The following is a 20,067-nucleotide window of genomic DNA, read 5'->3' as shown; positions in this document are numbered from 1 at the left end:
ACCCAACACAACCATAAATAAATAAATAAATAAAATAAACCCCCCAAAAAAATAAAAAAAAAAAAAAAGCTTTAAAAAAAAAAATTCAGATCTGTTTATTTTCAAGAGAAACGGACAGCATTTGCTATTAATTAGAGAAAAGTTATCCAAGAAAATCATTTACCTTGCAAAAGCTTTCAGTTCTTACACTGTAAATGTTGATCCTCAAAACTACTAAATATCACTCTTCAGTACAGTAAAACCTGCTGTGAAGGGATGACTTCCCAAACATAGTATAAGCTGGTAACATGAATGTAAATGTGGAGCCTTTAAAGGCATTGTTTACATACGTAAAAAGATGGTCAACATCCTATACATTAAAAGTGAACCCTCTCCTTTGCCTTCAATTTTATTTTTAGTTCGTGTCCTTTTGGATTAAAGTGGAAATAGAGCACTAACATTTTTTCTTTATGATTTAAAAATCTGTCCCTTATGCCTTTATTCACAGAGGTTTACCTGCACAGTTATATTGTCTACTAAAATTGGAAATAGTCTGAAGTCACCAGAGGACCAGAGATGTCTGTTGTCATAATCAAATGGATCTGGAATTGTTTTATCTTTCCCTTGAAACACATTATTTGAGTATAGTTTGGTCGATGGAAAACCACCATCAACTAATTTTCTTAAAAGAGTTGTGGCAGTATTAGAAGACTGGATTCTTTCCTAAGAGGGCAGCTAACTCTGAATAATGTGCATTTAGTTCAACATGATTAGCTGATGCACACCAAATCCCATGTTGACTAAATGGAAAGCAATGTGTTGAATTTCAGGTTGGAATTTGCATACTTTCTCTATTTTTTTAAAATCCAACATGTTCAATCATAACTGTCTGAGTACAAATTAAAGGCTTTTCCTCCCATGAATTTTAAATACACGCTACTTTGTCTGTGCTGTAATGTGTTAACTCTCTTATTCTAGATTGTTCATTGGAAAATTCTGATAAAAACACTACAATTATTAAAAAAAAGTCTTTCATTGACAGAACATCTGCAAACCTAATGAGGCAATCCACTGAGATAAATACCTCAACTAATAAATTCCCGTATGTGTAGCCAGTAGCATCACTGGCCAAGTACAAATCATCTGGGAAGGTTTGGAGACTTTCAGTTCCTTTGGTCACAGGTTAACCAGAGCACATATTTCACGTAACAGATTATTTCTTAAACAGTCCTCTCCTCCACGAAAACAAGCCATTATACTGACCACATTTAGAAACAACCCAAAGGAAACTATAATTAAGGGGAAGAATGGGACAGAAGTCAACAATCTAGGACATAGTTCATGGTAAAGCATTGTGTGTTTATGTAGACACTTTCTTCTTCTCCTCCTAAATGTCATTATCTAACTCTTAACTCTTCCATATGCCTCTCATATGTGTTTCAATGACTAGATTATGAACTCCTGAAGATTAGGAACTATCAACAGCTTTTAAATCTTTCTCCCCAACCTTAAGTGTTATAGTCACATAGTTGCGAACTAACAAGATAGTAGGTAACTGAATTACATTTAACATCCACAAAGTACTTTTATTGAGATGTAGGAAATTAATAGAGGATTAATTGCAGATTCAATATAACAGTTATATGATTATTTATGTTTTTTCTTCTTTTGGCAATTTTGGCATATTGCATTTCTTTGAGAAAAATTTCCTTTTTACACAAATGTTCAAATTTATCAGTATAAAGCTGTTCATAATATTCTTATTACCATTCTAATTTTTGTAGGATCTATAGTGATGTTCCCTTTTATATTCCTTAGTTATTTAACTGTTTTATTTTTTTAAATGATTACTCTTTCAGAGTTGTGTCAATTTTATTAGTTATCTAAGAACCAACTTTTAGAGGTGTTAATTATCTCTCTGTGTGTTTTTCTTCCACTAACTATTAATCTTTTGATTTTCGGTCTTTTTCTTTTCTAATATGTGTTCACAGCTAGTGTTTCCTTATATCATGGTTTAGCTCATCCTAGAAGTTTTGATGTCTAATTTGTAATGAAAATTACAATGATCTGTAATGAAAAATTATAATTTTTTCATTATAATTCAATTCAATTATTTTCATTATTATTCAAAATGTTTTCTGATTTCCACTTTCTTCTTTGACTCGAAAAGTATTTAGATGTATAATTCTTAAATTTAAAGCATATGGGACCTTATCAAAATACCAATGGCATTTTTCACGGAACTTGGACAAATAATTCTAAAGTTTGTATGAAAACACAAAAGTCCCTGAAAAGCCAAAACAGTCTTGAGAAAGAACAACAAAGCTGGGGGTATCACGCTCCCTGATTCCAAATACTACAAAGCTACAGTAATCAAAACAGTACGGTGCTGGCAAAAAACAGACAATAGATCAATGGAACAGAATAGAGAGTCCAGAAATGAAGCCACACTTTTATGGATAATTAATCTCCGACAAAAGAGGCAAGAATATACAATGAGGAAAAGGCAGTCTCTTCAACAAACAGTGTTGGGAAAACTGGACAGTTATATGCAAAACAATCAAAGGGGACAACTCTCTTAAACCATGCACAAAAATAAATTCAAAATGGATTAAAGACTTAAATGTAAAACCTGAAACCACAACACTTCTAAAAGAAAACATAGGAAGTAAGCTCTTTGACACTGATCTTAGTAATATTTCATGGATATCTCTCCTCAGGCAAAGGAAACAAAAGCAAAAATAGACAAATGGGACAATATCAAATGGAAAGGCTTTTGCACAGCAAAGGAAACTAACAACAAAATGAAAAGGTCACCTACTGAATGGGAGAAGATATATGCAAATGATACATCTAATAAGGGGTTAACATCCAAAATATACAAAGAACTTACACAACTCAACATCAAAAAAACCACCAACAACCCAATCAAAAATGGGCAGAGGATCTGAATAGACATTTTTCCAAAGAAGGCATACAGATGGTCAAAGGCACATGAAAAGATGCTCAACATCACCAATCATCAAGGAAATGCAAATCAAAACCACAATGAGATATCACCTCACAACTGTCAGAAACGGCTATCAATGAAAAGAACACAAGTAACAAATGTTGGAGAGGGTGTGGAGGAAAGGGAACCCACGTGCACTGTTGGTGGGGATGTAAATTGGTGCAGCCACTATGGAGAACAGATGGACATTCCCTAAAAAACTAAAAATAGAACTTCATATGATACAGCAATTCTACTCTTGGGTATTTATCTGAAGAAAACAAAAACACTAATTTTAAAAGATAAATGCACCCCTGTGTTCATTGCAGCATTATTTACAATAGCCAAGATATGCAAGATATGGAAGCAACCTAAGTGCTCCTCAGTAGATGAATGAGATGAATGGAAACAGAAGATGTGACACACACACAATGGAATATTACTCAGCCATAAAAAAGAATGCAATTTTGCCATCTGCAACAACATGGATAGACTTGGTGGATATTATGTTAAGTGAAGTAAATCAGACAGAGAAAGACAAATACTGAATGATTTCATTTATATGTGGAATCTAGAAAGCAAAACAAATGAATAAGCATAACTAAACAGAAAAAGACTCATAGATACAGACAACAAACAGGTGGTTGCCAGAGGGGAGTGGGTCAGGGACAAGGAAGGAGAGAAATAGGTGAGGGAGATTAAGAGGTACAAAATTCCAGCTGCCAAACAAATGAGTCATGGGTATGAAATGTACAGTGTGGTTGGCAAGGGTGGGGGGGTGGGGAAGGGATGAACTGGGAGTTTGGGGTTAGCAGATGCAAACTATTATATATAGAATGGATAAACAACAAGGTCCTACTGTATAGCGCAGGGAACTATATTCAATATCATGTGATAAACCATAATAGAAGAGAATATATTGATAAAAAAGAATATATATATATATATACATATATACATATATATATATGTATGACTGAATCACTTTGCTGTATAGCAGAAATTAACACAACATTGTACATCAACTATACTTCAATTAAAAAAGTAACTATGGCTCCCATCAAGCCTCTTAGATAGCCTCAACCACCAGAGGGCACACAGCAGAAGCAAGAAAACTACAATCCTGCAGCCTGTGGAAGAAAAACCATATTCACAGAAAGATAGACAAGATGAAAAGGCAGAGGGCTATGCACCAGATGAAGGAACAAGATAAAACCCCAGAAAAAAAACTAAATGAAGTGGAGATAGGCAACCTTCCAGAAAAAGAATTCAGAATAATGATAGTGAAGATGATCCAGGACCTCGGAATAAGAATGGAGGCAAAGATCGAGAACATGCAAGAAATGTTTAACAAAGACCTAGAAGAATTAAAGAACAAACAAACAGAGATGAACAATACAATAACTGAAATGAAGACTACACTAGAAGGAATCAATAGCAGAATAACTGAGGCAGAAGAACGGATAAGTGACCTGGAAGACAGAATGGTGGAATTCACTGCTGTGGAACAGACTAAAGAAAAAAGAATGAAAAGAAATGAAGACAGCCTTAGAGACCTCTGGGACAACATTAAACGCAACAACATTCGCATTATAGGGGTCCCAGAAGGAGAAGACAGAGAGAAAGGACCAGAGAAAATATTTGAAGAGATTAGAGTCGAAAACGTCCCTAACATGCGAAAGGAAATAGCCACCCAAGTCCAGGAAGCACAGAGAGTCCCATACAGAATAAACCCAAGGAGAAACACACCGAGACACATAGTAATCAAATTGGCAAAAATAAAGACAAAGAAAAATTATTGAAAGCAGCACGGGAAAAACGACAAATAACATACAAGGGAACTCCCATAAGGTTAACAGCTGATTTCTCAGCAGAAACTCTGCAAGCCAGAAGGGAGTGGCATGATATACTTAAAGTGATGAAAGGGAAGAACCTACAACCAAGATTACTCTACCTGGCAAGGATCTCATTTAGATTTGATGGAGAAATCAAAAGCTTTACAGACAAGCAAAAGCTAAGAGAATTCAGCACCACCAAACCAGCTCTACAACAAATGCTAAAGGAACTTCTCTAAGTGGGAAACACAAGAGAAGAAAAGGACCTACAAAAACAAACCCAAAACAATTAAGAAAATGGTCATAGGAACATACATATTGATAATTAGCTTAAATGTGAATGGATTCAATGCTCCAACCAAAGACACAGGCTTGCTGAATGGATACAAAAACAAGACCCATATATATGCTGTCTACAAAAGACCCATTTCAGACCTAGGGACACATACAGACTGAAAGTGAGGGGATGGAAAAAGATATTCCATACAAATGGAAATCCAAAGAAAGCTGGAGTAGCTATACTCATATCAGATAAAATAGACTTTAAAATAAAGAATGTTACAAGAGACAAGGAAGGACACTATATAATGATCAAGGGATCAATCCAAGAAGAAGATATAACAATTATAAATATATATGCACCCAACATGGGAGCACCTCAATACATAAGGCAACTGCTAACAGCTATAAAAGAGGAAATCGACAGTAACACAATAATAGTGGGGGAGTTTAACACCTCACTTACACCAACGGACAGATCATCCAAAATGAAAATAAATAAGGAAACAGAAGCTTTAAATGACACAATAGACCAGATAGATTTAATTGATATTTATAGGACATTCCATCCAAAAACAGCAGATTACACTTTCTTCTCAAGTGCGCATGGAACATTCTCCAGGATAGATCACATCCTGGGTCACAAATCAAGCCTCAGTAAATTTAAGAAAATCGAAATCATATCAAGCATCTTTTTTGACCACAACATTATGAGATTAGAAATGAATTACAGGGGAAAAAAACGTAAAAAAGACAAACACATGGAAGCTAAACAATACGTTACTAAATAACCAAGAGATCACTGAAGAAATCAAAGAGGAAATAAAAAAATACCTAGAGACAAATGACAATGAAAACATGATGATCCAAAACCTAGGGGATGCAGCAAAAGCAGTTCTAAGAGGGAAGTTTATAGCTATACCAGCCTACCTAAAGAAACAAGAAAAATCTCAAGTAAACAATCTAACCTTACACCTAAAGGAACTAGAGAAAGAAGAACAAACAAAACCCAAAGTTAGCAGAAGGAAAGAAATCATAAAGATCAGAGCGGAAATAAATGAAATAGAAACAAAGAAAACAATAGCAAAGATCAATAAAACTAAAAGCTGGTTCTTTGAGAAGATAAACAAAATTGATAAGCCATTAGCCAGACTCATCAAGAAAAAGAGGGAGAGGACTCAAATCAATAAAATTAGAAATGAAAAGGAGAAGTTACAAGAGACATCGCAGAAATACAAAGCATCCTAAGAGACTACTACAAGCAACTCTATGCCAATAAAATGGACAACCTGGAAGAAATGGACAAATTGTTAGAAAGCTATAACCTTCCAAGACTGAACCAGGAAGAAACAGAAAATATGAACAGAGCAATCACAAGTAATGAAATTGAAACTGTGATTAAAAATCTTCCAACAAACAAAAGTCCAGGAACAGATGGCTTCACAGGTGAATTCTATCAAACATTTAGAGAAGAGCTAACACCCATCCTTCTCAAACTCTTCCAAAAAATTGCAGAGGAAGGAACACTCCCAAACTCATTCTATGAGGCCACCATCACCCTGATACCAAAACCAGAAAAAGACACTACAAAAAAAGAAAATTACAGACCAATATCACTGATGAATATAGATGCAAAAATCCTCAACAAAATACTAGCAAACAGAATCCAACAACACATTAAAAGGGTCATACACCACGATGAAGTGGGATTTATCCCAGGGATGCAAGGATTCTTCAATATACACAAATCCATCAATGTGATACACCATATTAACAAATTGAAGAAGAAAAACCATATGATCATCTCAAGAGATGCAGAAAAAGCTTTTGACAAAATTCAACACCCATTTATGATAAAAACTCTCCAGAAAGTGGGCATAGAGGGAAGCTACCTCAACATAATAAAGGCCATATATGACAAACCCAAAGAAAACATCATTCTCAATGGTGAAAAACTGAAAGCATTTCCTCTAAGATCAGGAAGGAGACAAGGATATCCACTCTCACCACTATTATTCAACATAGTTCTGGAAGTCCTAGCCACGGCAATCAGAGAAGAAAAAGAAATAAAAGGAATACAAATTGGAAAAGAAGAAGTAAAACTGTCACTGTTTAGATGACATGATACTATACACAGAGAATCCTAAAAATGCCACCAGAAAACTACTAGAGCTAATCAATGAATTTGGTAAAGTTGCAGGATACAAAATTAATGCACAGAAATCTCTTGCATTCCTATACACCAATGATGAAAAACCTGAAAGAGAAATTAAGGAAACACTCCCATTTACCACTGCAACAAAAAGAATAAAATACCTAGGAATAAACCTACGTAGGGAGACAAAAGACCTGTATGCAGAAAACTATAAGACACTGATGAAAGAAATTAAACATGATACCAACAGATGGAGAGATATACCATGCTCTTGGATTGGAAGAATCAATATTGTGAAAATGACTATACTACCTAAAGCAATCTACAGATTCAATGCAATCCCTATCAAATTACCAATGGCATTTTTTACGGAACTAGAACAAATCATCTTAAAATTTGTGTGGAGACACAAAAGACCCTGAATAGCCAAAGCAGTCTTGAGGGAAAAAAACGGAGCTGGAGGAAGCAGACTCCCTGACTTCAGACTATACTACAAAGCTACAGTAATCAAGACAATAGGGTACTGGCACAAAAACAGAAACATAGATCAATGGAACAAGATAGAAAGCCCAGAGATAAACCCACGCACCTATGGTCAACTAATCTATGACAAAGGAGGCAAAGATATACAATGGAGAAAAGACAGTCTCTTCAATAAGTGGTCCTGGGAAAACTGGACAGCTACATGTAAAAGAATGAAATTAGAATACTCCCTAACACCATACACAAAAATAAACTGAAAATGGATTCGAGACCTAAATGTAAGACCGGACACTATAAAACTCTTAGAGGAAAACCTAGGAAGAACACTCTCTTTTTTTTTTTTTTAATTTATTTATTTATTTATGGCTGTGTTGGGTCTTCGTTTCTGTGCGAGGGCTTTATCTAGTTGTGGCGAGCAGGGACCACTCTTCATCGCGGTGCGCGGGCCTCTCACTATTGCGGGCTCTCTTGTTGCGGAGCACAGGCTCCAGACGCGCAGGCTTAGTAGTTGTGGCTCACGGGCCCAGTTGCTCTGTGACATGTGGGATCTTCCCAGACCAGGGCTCAAACCCATGTACCCTGCATTGGCAGGCAGATTCTCAACCACTGCGCCACCAGGGAAGCCCCGGAAGAACACTCTTTGCCATAAATCACAGCAAGATCTTTTTTGATCCACCTCCTAGAGTAATGGAAATAAAAACAAAAATAAACAAATGGGACCTAATGAAACTTCAAAGCTTTTGCACAGCAAAGGAAACCATAAGCTAGACGAAAAGACAACCCTCAGAATGGGAGAAAATATTTGCAAACGAATCAACAGACAAAGGATTAATCTCCAAAATATATAAACAGCTCATGCAGCTCAATATTAAAGAAACAAACACCCCAATCCAAAAATGGGCAGAAGACCTAAATAGACATTTCTCCAAAGAAGACATACAGACGGCCACGAAGCACATGAAAAGATGCTCAACATCACTAATTATTAGAGAAATGCAAATCAAAACTACAATGAGGTATCACCTCACACCAGTTAGAATGGCATCATCAGAAAATCTACAAACAACAAATGCTGGAGAGGGTGTGGAGAAAAGGGAACCCTCTTGCACTGTTGGTGGGAATGTAAACTGATACAGACACTATGGAGAACAATATGGAGGTTCCTTAAAAAACTAAAAATAGAATTACCATATGATCCAGCAATCCCACTATTGGGCATATACCCAGAGAAAACCGTAATTCAAAAAGACACATGCACCCCAATGTTCATTGCAGCACTATTTACAATAGACAGGTCATGGAAGCAACCTAAGTGTCCATTGACAGACGAATGGATAAAGAAGATGTGGTACATATATACAATGGAATATTACTCAGCCATAAAAAGGAACAAAATTGAGTCATTTGTTGAGATGTGGATGAATCTAGAGACTGTCATACAGAGTGAAGTAAGTCAGAAAGAGAAAAACAAATATCGTATATTAACGCATGTACGCGGAACCTAGAAAAATGGTACAGATGAACCAGTTTGCAGGGCAGAAGTTGAGACACAGATGTAGAGAACAAATGTATGGACACCAAGGGGCGAAAGTAGGGGTGGGGCTGGTGGTGTGCTGAATTGGGCGATTGGGATTGACATGTATACACTGATGTGTATAAAATTGATGACTGATTAAAAAAAAAAAAGTAACTATGCAATATCTTTGTATGGTGACAGATAATGACTGGAGCCATCACGGTGATCATCTTGAAATGTATAGAAATATCAAATCACTATGTTGTGTAACAGGAAGTAACATAGTGTTAACTGTAGGTAAATTATACTTTAAAAACAAACAAAAACAAACAAACTCATAGAAAAAGAGATCAGGTTTGTGGTTACAAGAGGAGGGGAATGGGGTGAGGGGTAATTGGATGAAGGCAGTCAAAAGGTACAAACGGCCAGTTATAAGATAAATAAGTAACAGGGAACATAGTGAACAACATAAATATAATTAACATTGCTATATGTTATATATGAAAGTTTTTAAGAGAGTAAATCCTGAAAGTTCTTATCACAAGGAAAATGTTTTTTTCTTTCTTTAATTTTGTATCTACATGAGGTGATGGATGTTCACTAAACTTATTGTGATAAACATTTCATGATGTATGTAAGTCAAATAATTACACTGTACACCTTAAACTTAAACAGTACTGTATGTCAATTATATCTCAATAAAACTGGAAGGAAAAAAATAAAGCATATGGAAATTTCATATATTTATTTATATATGTACTATTCATATACATATATGTGTATATACACACACACACACATATGGAATGGAATACTACTCAACCGTCAAAAAGAATGACATTTTGCCATTTGCAAAAAAATGGATAGACTTGGTGGGTATTATGCTTAGTAAATAAGTCAGACAGAGAAAGACAAATACTATATGTTATCATTATATGTAGAATCTAAAAAATGAAACAAACTAGTGAATATTTGTTCACTAGCTTATATTTTGTTTAGAATAACAAAAAAGAAACAGACTCACAGATATAGAAAACAAGCTAATGGTCGTGAGTGGGGAGAGGGAAGGAAGGAGGAGCAGGATAGGGGTAGGGGATTAAGAGGTACAAACTACTATGTATAAAATAAATAAGCGACAAGGATATACAGCACAGGAAATATAGACAATATTTTATAAAAACTATAAATGGAGTATAACCTCTAAAAATTGTGAATCACTATGTTGTACACCTGAAACATATAATATGTAAACCAACCATATCTCAGTTAAAAAAAAAATAAAAACATGTATTAAAAAAAAGCAGTCAATTTAGCTCATAGCCATCTAGGAAAAAATGAAACCTCATGCCTCATGACAAAGACTTTGGAATAACTATGCATGTTAAAGAGGGTAATAATAATAATTATTATTATGCACAGTAGCAAGAAACGCCAATTAAAGAACAATCATCAGATGCATGTAGGGTGGGAGGTCTTTTGCATAAGTCTCAGCATTTATACCTACAGATACGGAGCAATCACTGTTAGAAATTAATCTAAAAATGAATATTAATCTTAAAATGATAGATTATGTTAGCAAGCAAAATTGCTGTGAAACATACTACTGAGCATAAAGTAATGTTCTTCATCCAGTAATCAAATCCACTTTTAAATGTGGACAATTCCTCAAATTTTGAATGGGGACACTAAAAATCCATTTGTAAGCTGTCTGATTAGAATCTAGAACACATTTTTTTTCCCTACAAAATCAATGTCTTAACTTATTAATAAGTTCCCATTTCTCTCCCTCTAGGACATTTAAAAAACACGACTATTGCTTTTATATTATGCATTATGTGCCAGGAATTAAGTGCTTTACATGGAGAACCACAACCATGTGCATCAATATGACAGAGCTATGGGGTCTAAGAACTGAGACCACCTGTTTCAACATGATTTATTTGTTTGTTGCAAGAAAACTTTCCCCAGGAAAGATAAGACTGTAAACCAGTAAATAACTTCATTGTTTGTTTCAGGAAATTCCCATATATTAATTTACCTCAGACAAACAATCTGCTTTCGTTGGCAGAGAGTTCACTTATCAAGCAACAGTTTACGTATCAAGACTTGGTTCAAGACCCTCACCTTGCTATAGATACTAACCATAAAACTTAGATCATGAAATTTCCCCAATCCCAGTCTGTTCTCCACCTTAAAAAAGCTGCCTTAAGCTCCTTGAGCCCAGACTTCCAAATCTTATAAATATCCTTTCCTGACTTCCTCCTTCAGAGACAGTCAAGACTGTCAAGGGGAATTCCTCTATTGCTGAGGAGAATTCTAATAAACTTAGTTTTGCTTGATTAACAGGGTGCCTGGAGATATTTTGGGGGAGTTGAATAACATATATTTAGTCCGTTAATCCTCTTAACAACCTTATGAGTAAATTCTATTCTTACGTTATTTTTCACAGATGAGAAAACTGAGGCACACCAAATAGTTAAGTGACTTAGGCAAGGACACAAAACAACTTAAGCCACATGAATCTAAACTACGGTACTAATATTACTGAGTCCTTCTTCCCCCTAAGTCTATTGATTTGAAGATACCCTAAAGAATCCTATGCCCTGATCCTCTCAGCCCTGTTCAGTAATTATAGTTCTAATTACTGTAATTAGTAATTTTATTGTCTTCCTCACTGAACTCTTTGAGGACAGGGACATGTCTTGTTTGTCTCCATACTGCCAGTGCCTACCTAGCATAATCTCTGACACATGGTAGGCATTCAATAAATGTTTATAAAATAAATATTAAATAAAACCCTACTTTACAAATGAGGCTCTGAGATATTAAGAGTCTTGCTTTAACTCACCCAGAAGGTAATTGTCAGAATTGGTGCTCCTGCTAATGCACCACTCTTTAGTTCAACTTGTAAACGAGTTCTCGAAGAGCAGTTTTTATGAGATGAGTCTACAAACAGTGCAACAGGGATTCACGTGTATAAAGTCCTACCAAAATATTGTATTTCTTTGCTTTCTGCTGAAATGTTATCATCTCAGTGTGACCGTACAGATCATCTCATGTTGATTAGATGCTGGAATCTCACATTTGTCTCTGATTAATAACAAATGGAAAGCTTTAATTGGTAAATGCAATTTCTGACAATGTTTTGAAACACTGGGAAGTTACTACATACTTTCCTTGGTATTAAAACATTTGTAATGCACTTCTCTTTACCCATATAAGTAGAGCTTTACCCATATAAGGTTCTTTTCTTTTTCTTTATTATAAGGAGAAATGAATGTTATATAAATATTTGGGCATCAGAAAAAAAGTTTAAAATTTTACATAGAAGTTAAAATTATGAAAGGAAAGAAGGTAGGCTTGGAATGGTTCTCTGCTCCTGAGATAGATACTCATATAGCAAACAATATAAGGAAATAAAATAGAATAAAATAAGCAACCTAAAGAGAAGCATCAACCAAATGCAAATGTGTGAACCCTGTTTTGATTTTGAATTGAACCAACTGATATAAAAGACATTTTGAGCCAATCACAGAAATGTGAATGAGGATAAGTAATAGATTATTATGGAAAGAAATCCTTAACTTAGAAATATATATTTACGTATTTATGTGAAATAACAAATTGCTTGAGATTTACTTTAAAATTCTCCAGGGAAGGTGAGTATGGGTGGCAAATGTGTGTCTGTGTGCACTTTCATGTGTGCCCTGATGAAACGAGATTGGTAAAATGTTTATAATTACTGAAGTTTGTGATGAGTACATGGGGATTTATTATACTCTACTCTCCACTTCTGGACATGTTTAAAGTTTTCAGCATAAAAAACTTAAAAAATGGCTAATTTTCCCAGTGTTGTACTAGGTATACAAAGCACCTGATCATTCACACATATACTGGCTACAAACGCAGTATCACAACCCAAAGCAAAAAATTATTCTCATCTGTGTATAGACTCTAAAATTTAAGAAAGCAGCTACTTCTTCTTCTGGGAGAATTTTATGCAGTCTCTAGCTGAGAATCAAGGAAGCTTTTTCCCAGCTGTCCATCTCTTCTGTGTGTATTAGAAACCTCAGGTTTTCTGCTAATGAAAGGACTCTGTACCACACTGGGCAGAGTGTGGGTCTTCTCTTATTCACTCCTGCTTCTCCTAGATTGGTTTTTTACAGAGTACCAGGTGATTCATTAAGTGCCAAGCCATCCTTTATTTTAGTAAGATAAATAGCCCCAAGAATCCTGAAAGTGAATATCTCAATTATAAGACACATATTCCTTTAAGGACACAGAATATGTCCTTATGCAATTTAGAGTAAAACACAGTATAAAATATGCTTTATATTAAGCACTTTTTATTTCTGGCCTGCTTCCTGGGTACTTATTTAAGCATGCCTTTTTCTCTCCTGATAACATGAAAAATCCTTCCAAAATGTGAAAGAAAATGCTAATGATCTTCAGGACCAACTAGTTTTACTGTATCTATACCTATACCTTTCATCTGATTTTAAGCTGATAAAAAGTCAAAATGTGATATGCAGCAAATAACAAGGGTCTCAAATACTGAACAGGAAACAAGGCTCAGATTACAATGTCCTATAGACGTACTAACTCAGAAATGTAGGTCAAATCCTTTTATAATATTTTCATGAGTTCTTAATTTGTTTTAAATTAATGTATGCTTTGACAATGGAAAATGGATTAAGGCATTCTGTTGTTAGCTATTATTTTATTGCCTATTTAAAATATATTGCAATGTTTTTCAAATATTTACGTAACATGGCATTAATGTTTAGAAAAGCAAAATTAGCAATTGATTCCACAAACAGATACATCTAATACCTTGCTTCAATTGAAATCACTGCTGCTTCTTCAGCGCAATAATGGCATAACATCTGGGAGATTTCACAGGATCAAACAACTTCACAAGTGCAGACCATGCAATATCATCCTGCAAATTGGTAAGTGATTTAAATAGGCAACTACTTGTTGTAGATAAAAATGAGAGATGTTAGACTACATACTGGAATATAAAAACTACATGAAAAACAAACTATATAAAAGAAAATTATTCTTTGTTGAATAAAATTAACATTTAGAAATCACCTTCGGGAATTTATGTTGAGGAGATAATTAAAGGTGTGCATAGAGAGTGAACCACAAGGCTACTCCTTGCTGCAACTGTGAAAAACTGGAAGTGGCTAGAGAAAACTGGGTATTACTTAAATAAATTATATGATGAAACATTATTCATCTTCTGTAGTACATTTAATGAGATGGAAAAATTCTAAATAAAACAAGTGAAACAAATTAGATGCAAAACTGCATTTACAATTTGATTCCAACTTTAATTAAAGTAGAAATAATATGCTCATACACATACATGCAACAAACATATATTAGAAGCTCTAGAAAACATATCAATAATTTAATAGCTAATGCTGAAAGGTGAGATAATCATTACTTTTAATTTTCTTCTTTATATTCTTCATTTAAAATTTTCTAACATAAGTGTGTATTACTTTTATAATAGTAAAATATTATTTAAAATATTAACAAAATGAACAATTATATGATTTCTATCACTTCATTACCAATCTGTTAAACTTGGTGCATACTGTTTTGCCTACCTATTTTATTTAGGTCACTGGAAATTGTTTTGAAAGGGAAATGATGAGTACCTAGTAAAATAAGGCTGATTCTGTGACCTAACAAGTTGAGAACCGAAAGTTTCCAGTGATTTTGAATTAGTTAGTAGCTTAGGAAAGTACATAATTATCTAAATATTTAAAAATTGCCTTTCTCCATAAAAATACCATTTATTAAAATCCATTTGTTCCAAGTAGTTTGCTGAAAAGAAGTAAAGCTCTCCATATGATAAAACAAAATTATTAAAATAAAGAGTTTATACTGGAAACAAGGCTGAATCCACAAATGGGCTTAATTTTAAATAGCTCAAAAACATAATTTTGATCATAGCTTAGAGTAGAATCTGAAAAACACATTTTTCCCAAAGATAACAAAAAAATCATATTTTTTGGTCATTCAACAAAGATAAAACAAATAAGACTGTGAAAAAAACAGAAGCAATTATCACTGATGAGAAAGAAATTTCTACACTGCAGAGTGTATATGTCCGAAAATTCAAAAGTGAATTAAAAGGTGATTCTTACAAAATGAAGCATATAAATGATATCTTTTACATCTGGCCTTTATTAATTTTAGCTATACAATATGTCATATATGATGGTTTGTGTGCATTGTCTACTGTATAGTAATTACCATAAAATTAAAAGAATGTAAACTTTATCATAGTAGCTTTGCTGGAAACATCTGTTGTACATATGTTTTTGTTTCAAAAGAGATGGAAAGAATATTTAGACTTGGAAAATATAATGAGAAAAATTATCTTACTAGTTTTATGTGAAAGAATGTTATCCTAGTTATAAGCAGATCTATATTACTGGGTTTAATAAAGATATTTGTTATGCATTTAAAATTAACATAATTTACCTGCTCTTTCAGGTAGCAAAGTCGATCCAGAAGAATCAACGTCTCTATGCAAGGAGCCAGAACAACTTTCAACTAAAAGAAAGAATAAGATAGGACAGTGGTACTTTAAAACAAACAAAAATACTAGCTTAAAACTTGCTTAAGAAAATGTATCTACAGAAACTCATATAAGGCCAAATCTCCAATACCCATTGTACATCTTCAGAAAATAAATACTTCAGAGATCAAAAGTTTTTCTTTAATAGTAAAAGGAAAAGGATGTCCTTTAAGTGACTTTGGGGTAGAATCCAAAAGCAATCATACATATGTGATAGAAAGCTTTTAAAAGGGTACTAAGAATGAAATTCATTAAAAGGAATGCTTGTGAAATAACTGCATTGAGACCAATATGTGTTCAAAGAACTCTAAAACTTCTTTCCATGCATTTATAATACACTTTAAGAGAAATCTACCATGTGTTCTCTTTATTACATTACTGACACCTAATATAGTTCTAAAATAGGAAATGATACAAAACGGTTTTTCTACATTAAGAGAAAAACAACACAGATTGGTTGGCCCCATAAAAAAATTTAATAGGATCTTACTCAACTCTAGCAACATATTCAACTTAGTATGTTTAATTCTGAGATTTACCATATTAAAAGCCTCCAGCTCATTCATTCTAGGCTTATACTTCTCATAGTAGTCCATTATAATTTTTTCTGGCAGCTTCAAGATAAAACAACAATAATAAATTTAATAACAGTTAAAAATATTTTTTTCTAATCAAACATACCCTAAAGTAAAACAAACATAACAATTTAAAACAACCTTAGGTGTCTGAAGAGCTCTAAGGATATTCATGAAGCAAGTCAATATAATTAAATTCTTTCATTTAAATCTTCTGTACCAATATAGGTTATTCAGTATATCATAAGTAAAATCACCAATAACAACCTATTAACTTTGTTTGATTTCAACAAGTAGTGATGAAATACTTACTTTCACTTGTTTCTATGCTTGGGGTGCACAGTAGGTAGGAGCTCAATAAACAGTTCTTGAACAAAATTAAAATTTAAACAATATATCTAAAACTATATCCTAAAGAATAACTCAAAGGCAAAAGGAATACAGTAAGGACATATATTCATATTTAAGGTAATTTCTTCTAACATCCACTTAACAAATCCATCAACAAGCATTGCTTTCTGTTTTTTCTCTAAAACATATGACACCCATAGTACACTGAACCTTTGTGGTTAGTAGGCCACTTTCTAGATCATTTACATGTTTCTGCTCCCACCAGTTGAGCTTTATGCCTACTGAATTAATTGTATTTGTTCCTAAACTTGTTATTCCAGTCATAATATTATAATATGACATGAATAAATATTACAAAACCAATGAGATATAAATGCAAAAGGAAAAGTTGTTTCTCTATAAGTTAAATGCCTCTGTGAAAGGCCTGATAAAGGAAAATCACCAGAAGAAATTGCTGTCAAATTATATGTGGTCAAAATAAATGAAAGACTGAATAAAAAGAGTCCAAAATCTGAAAGGATTTGTATTCAGATTTTCTTGAAAATATCTAAATATTTTTTCAAAGCCCCTATTCTTTTTCTATTACATGAAATTTCTTTTGAATTAAAAAAATACAAAAGGTAGGTAACAGTAACAAGTAAAGCTTTGTCTCATCCAATTTCTAGTGTAGCTTTCCAGAAAAGATCTCCCCTTTGGTATAGAACCCAAGCAGATTATGGCCTTCTCTCCAACCCTTTTTAAAGTTTTGCCCATCTTTGAATCAAATGAGTACCTCCTGGACCAAATTTTTGCAGTAGAGTATACTGGACTAGATCTAGGTCTGCACTTCAAGCCAGCAAAAACTCTCATCTCAAAAAAATTGTGTATGTGTTTGAATTATAGCCTTTAGTCTTCACTTCTGTCCTGTCATGTGAGATCAGCAGTTACAGGACAACTCAGAACTCACAATCTTTTTTCAATCCTGCCTCATCAGCATACTGCTTCCTACAAACATGGTTTTTCAATGTGATTCCTTGGGTTCTCCAATATTCTGTCTCCCCTTTATGTCAAACTGAGAAGCACCACCCTGGTCATCAATTGCATTTGTTCCAAACTAGGAATTGTTGATTTTTTTCCTCAGGATATGCTACTTTAAAGAACTATATTGTTGGTTTTGTTGGTGATCTGTATGTAACCCTGGGCAATTTCTCTTGGCGTCTTTCTGCATCCCGCTTTACCTTCACTGTACTTCATAATGCACATGGTTTGAGATTTAATATGCTTTTTGATTTTGTCAAAAAAGGAGTTTGTGTTTCTATTTCTCTTTTTGTTGCTTTTGTGTAATTTTGAAGAGAAAAGGTGAGAACATCACCTTTACTTTCCTATTTAAAAAAAAAGTGGAAGTTTTTTGCTTTACTTTGAGTAATCCAAAGCTGGATACTGTAAACTATGCATTACAGGTATGTTTGATGGACAGAAGTTAAGGTAGAAATCCAACTAGTAAAACTATATGCAAAGCTGTGGGCAAAAAAAAACAAAACAAAATAAATGGCCTTGTTCTTATACCAAAAGTTTGGTGGATATAATTATATTAATATGTTTCTAAGTGAAAAATTCAGTGTTTAAGATATGATTTCATGCTTTAATCAACTTTTTCAATCAAATGCTCAACCATCAGTCTCATAAGATTAGATCAGAGAATCTATGGAAATTTTATGAAGACACTGTTTTTTAATTCTAATATCAATTTGTAACATATGTATATTCATGGTCTTATTTTGCAGATGACATTATTGAGTGTTAAATCCAGTAAGAGCCAAGATAGGGCAAACATCCTAGAGATAAAGGAGGCGTCAGAATTGAGGAAGTGCCTGAGTGTAGATCATACTTAGGCAAGGACATACATGGAAACTTACAAGATGAAGTACACATTGAACGGCAGCTGGGAGTTTTGGTCGTGAATTCCATTGCTCCCTGCTGCCCATCTCCTAGACTCCAGAAAAAGGGATTAATATTAGTTAAGCTGTATAACAGGGCCCTAGCTCAGTGAGCTGTCATTTAGGTTCAGGGAGATATCCAGTCCTAAAGAGAAACTGGGTGAGAGACAGTAAATGAGCAGTCATGTTGAGGAGCTTTAGGTTTTTTCCCTTACTTTTCTTACAATTTTTTTGACATTTTAACTCCAATACAGCTTATGTGTTAGATCAGCGGTCCCCAACCTTTTTGGCACCAGGGGCCGGTTTCAGGGAAGGCAATTTTTCCACGGATGGGGAGGGGGGTCGGTGGGGGAGGGGTGGATGGTTCAGGCGGTAATGCGAGCGATGGGTTAGGTGGTAATGAGAGGGATGGGGAGCGATGGGGAGCGGCAGATGAAGCTTCGCTGGCTCGTCCGCCACTCACCTCCTGCTGTGCAGCCGGGTTCCTAACAGGCCGCAGACCTATACCGGTCCTCGGCCCGAGGGTTGGGGACCCCTGTGTTAGTACATGTCCTACGATTCAACACACTTCAAATGCTTGATCAACTTCATCCTGTCTGCAAAAGTTTCGAGAATCAAAGTTCTGGATATAAGCATCTCTTCTTTAAATGCTTCAGTAAGATTCATCATTCCTTGAGTTTCTTCTGCCTTTATTTCGAACCTCAATTCTTCAATCTGCTTTAGAAGTACATTTATTTTGTCTGTTGGCAAGCACAGTTTTCTCTTTACTCTTCCTCGTAGGCTTATTTGTCTGATGAACACTAGCTTTAGAAAAATGCTAAGCATTCTTCTTGAGCTCAATGTCTGTTAATAAATTATATGAATATGACAAAAAGGAGCATTGGCTCTACAGTTAGACAGACTGCATTGGAATCCTTCCTCCCCAATTTCCTAGATTTGAGCTTTAAGAAATCCACTTAACCTATGTCTCAATTTCCTTACCTATAAAATGAGGATAACTATTCATTTCATAAAGTCATCCTTAGCATTCAGTGAGATAATATAAACAAAGCTTTTAGCACAATGTTTGGCACAAAACAAAGGTTCAATAAACATTAGCTTTGCTCACATTGTTTTTAAAAAATAAACATATATTTTAGAAGTTTTAGATTTACAGATATTTTGAAGATAACAGAGTTTAGATATACCCTATATCCAGTTTCCCCTATTAACACCTTACAATACAGTTATTTGTTATAGTAAATGAACCAATAATGATATATTACTATTAGCTAAAGTTTACATTTCATCCAGATTTTCTCACTTTTTACCTAATGTCCTTTTTCAGTTCCAGGATCCCATCCAGTTTACTACATTGTATCTAGTCCTATTGGTTGTGACAGTTTTTC

General features: G+C 34.3%; 1 protein-coding gene across 5 annotated transcripts in view; it reads right to left on the bottom strand.

The window, feature by feature from the left end:
- METTL25 (methyltransferase like 25) overlaps positions 1-20,067 on the bottom strand; it is a 141,540-nt gene that overhangs the window by 24,185 nt on the left and 97,288 nt on the right. For 2 of the 5 annotated variants that reach the window (XM_036866171.1, XM_036866173.1), the window contains exons 10-12: positions 16,377-16,451; positions 15,741-15,812; positions 14,070-14,178 (exon numbers count right to left, since the gene is read on the bottom strand). In XM_036866171.1, coding sequence (XP_036722066.1) covers positions 14,086-14,178; positions 15,741-15,812; positions 16,377-16,451 — 240 coding nt within the window. In that variant the 3' untranslated portion in view covers positions 14,070-14,085. Of the gene's footprint in view, positions 1-8,343; positions 8,400-13,706; positions 14,179-15,740; positions 15,813-16,376; positions 16,452-20,067 lie in introns of those variants that run through there. The other 3 variants (XM_036866172.1, XM_036866174.1, XM_036866170.1) reach the window with 3 other exon arrangements.

This window comes from Balaenoptera musculus, chromosome 10, assembly GCF_009873245.2.
Source record: "Balaenoptera musculus isolate JJ_BM4_2016_0621 chromosome 10, mBalMus1.pri.v3, whole genome shotgun sequence".
Classification (NCBI taxonomy): domain Eukaryota; kingdom Metazoa; phylum Chordata; class Mammalia; order Artiodactyla; family Balaenopteridae; genus Balaenoptera; species Balaenoptera musculus.
The sequence above is the reverse complement of the archived record's forward strand: the minus strand, read 5'-3'. Positions and strand labels throughout refer to the sequence as shown.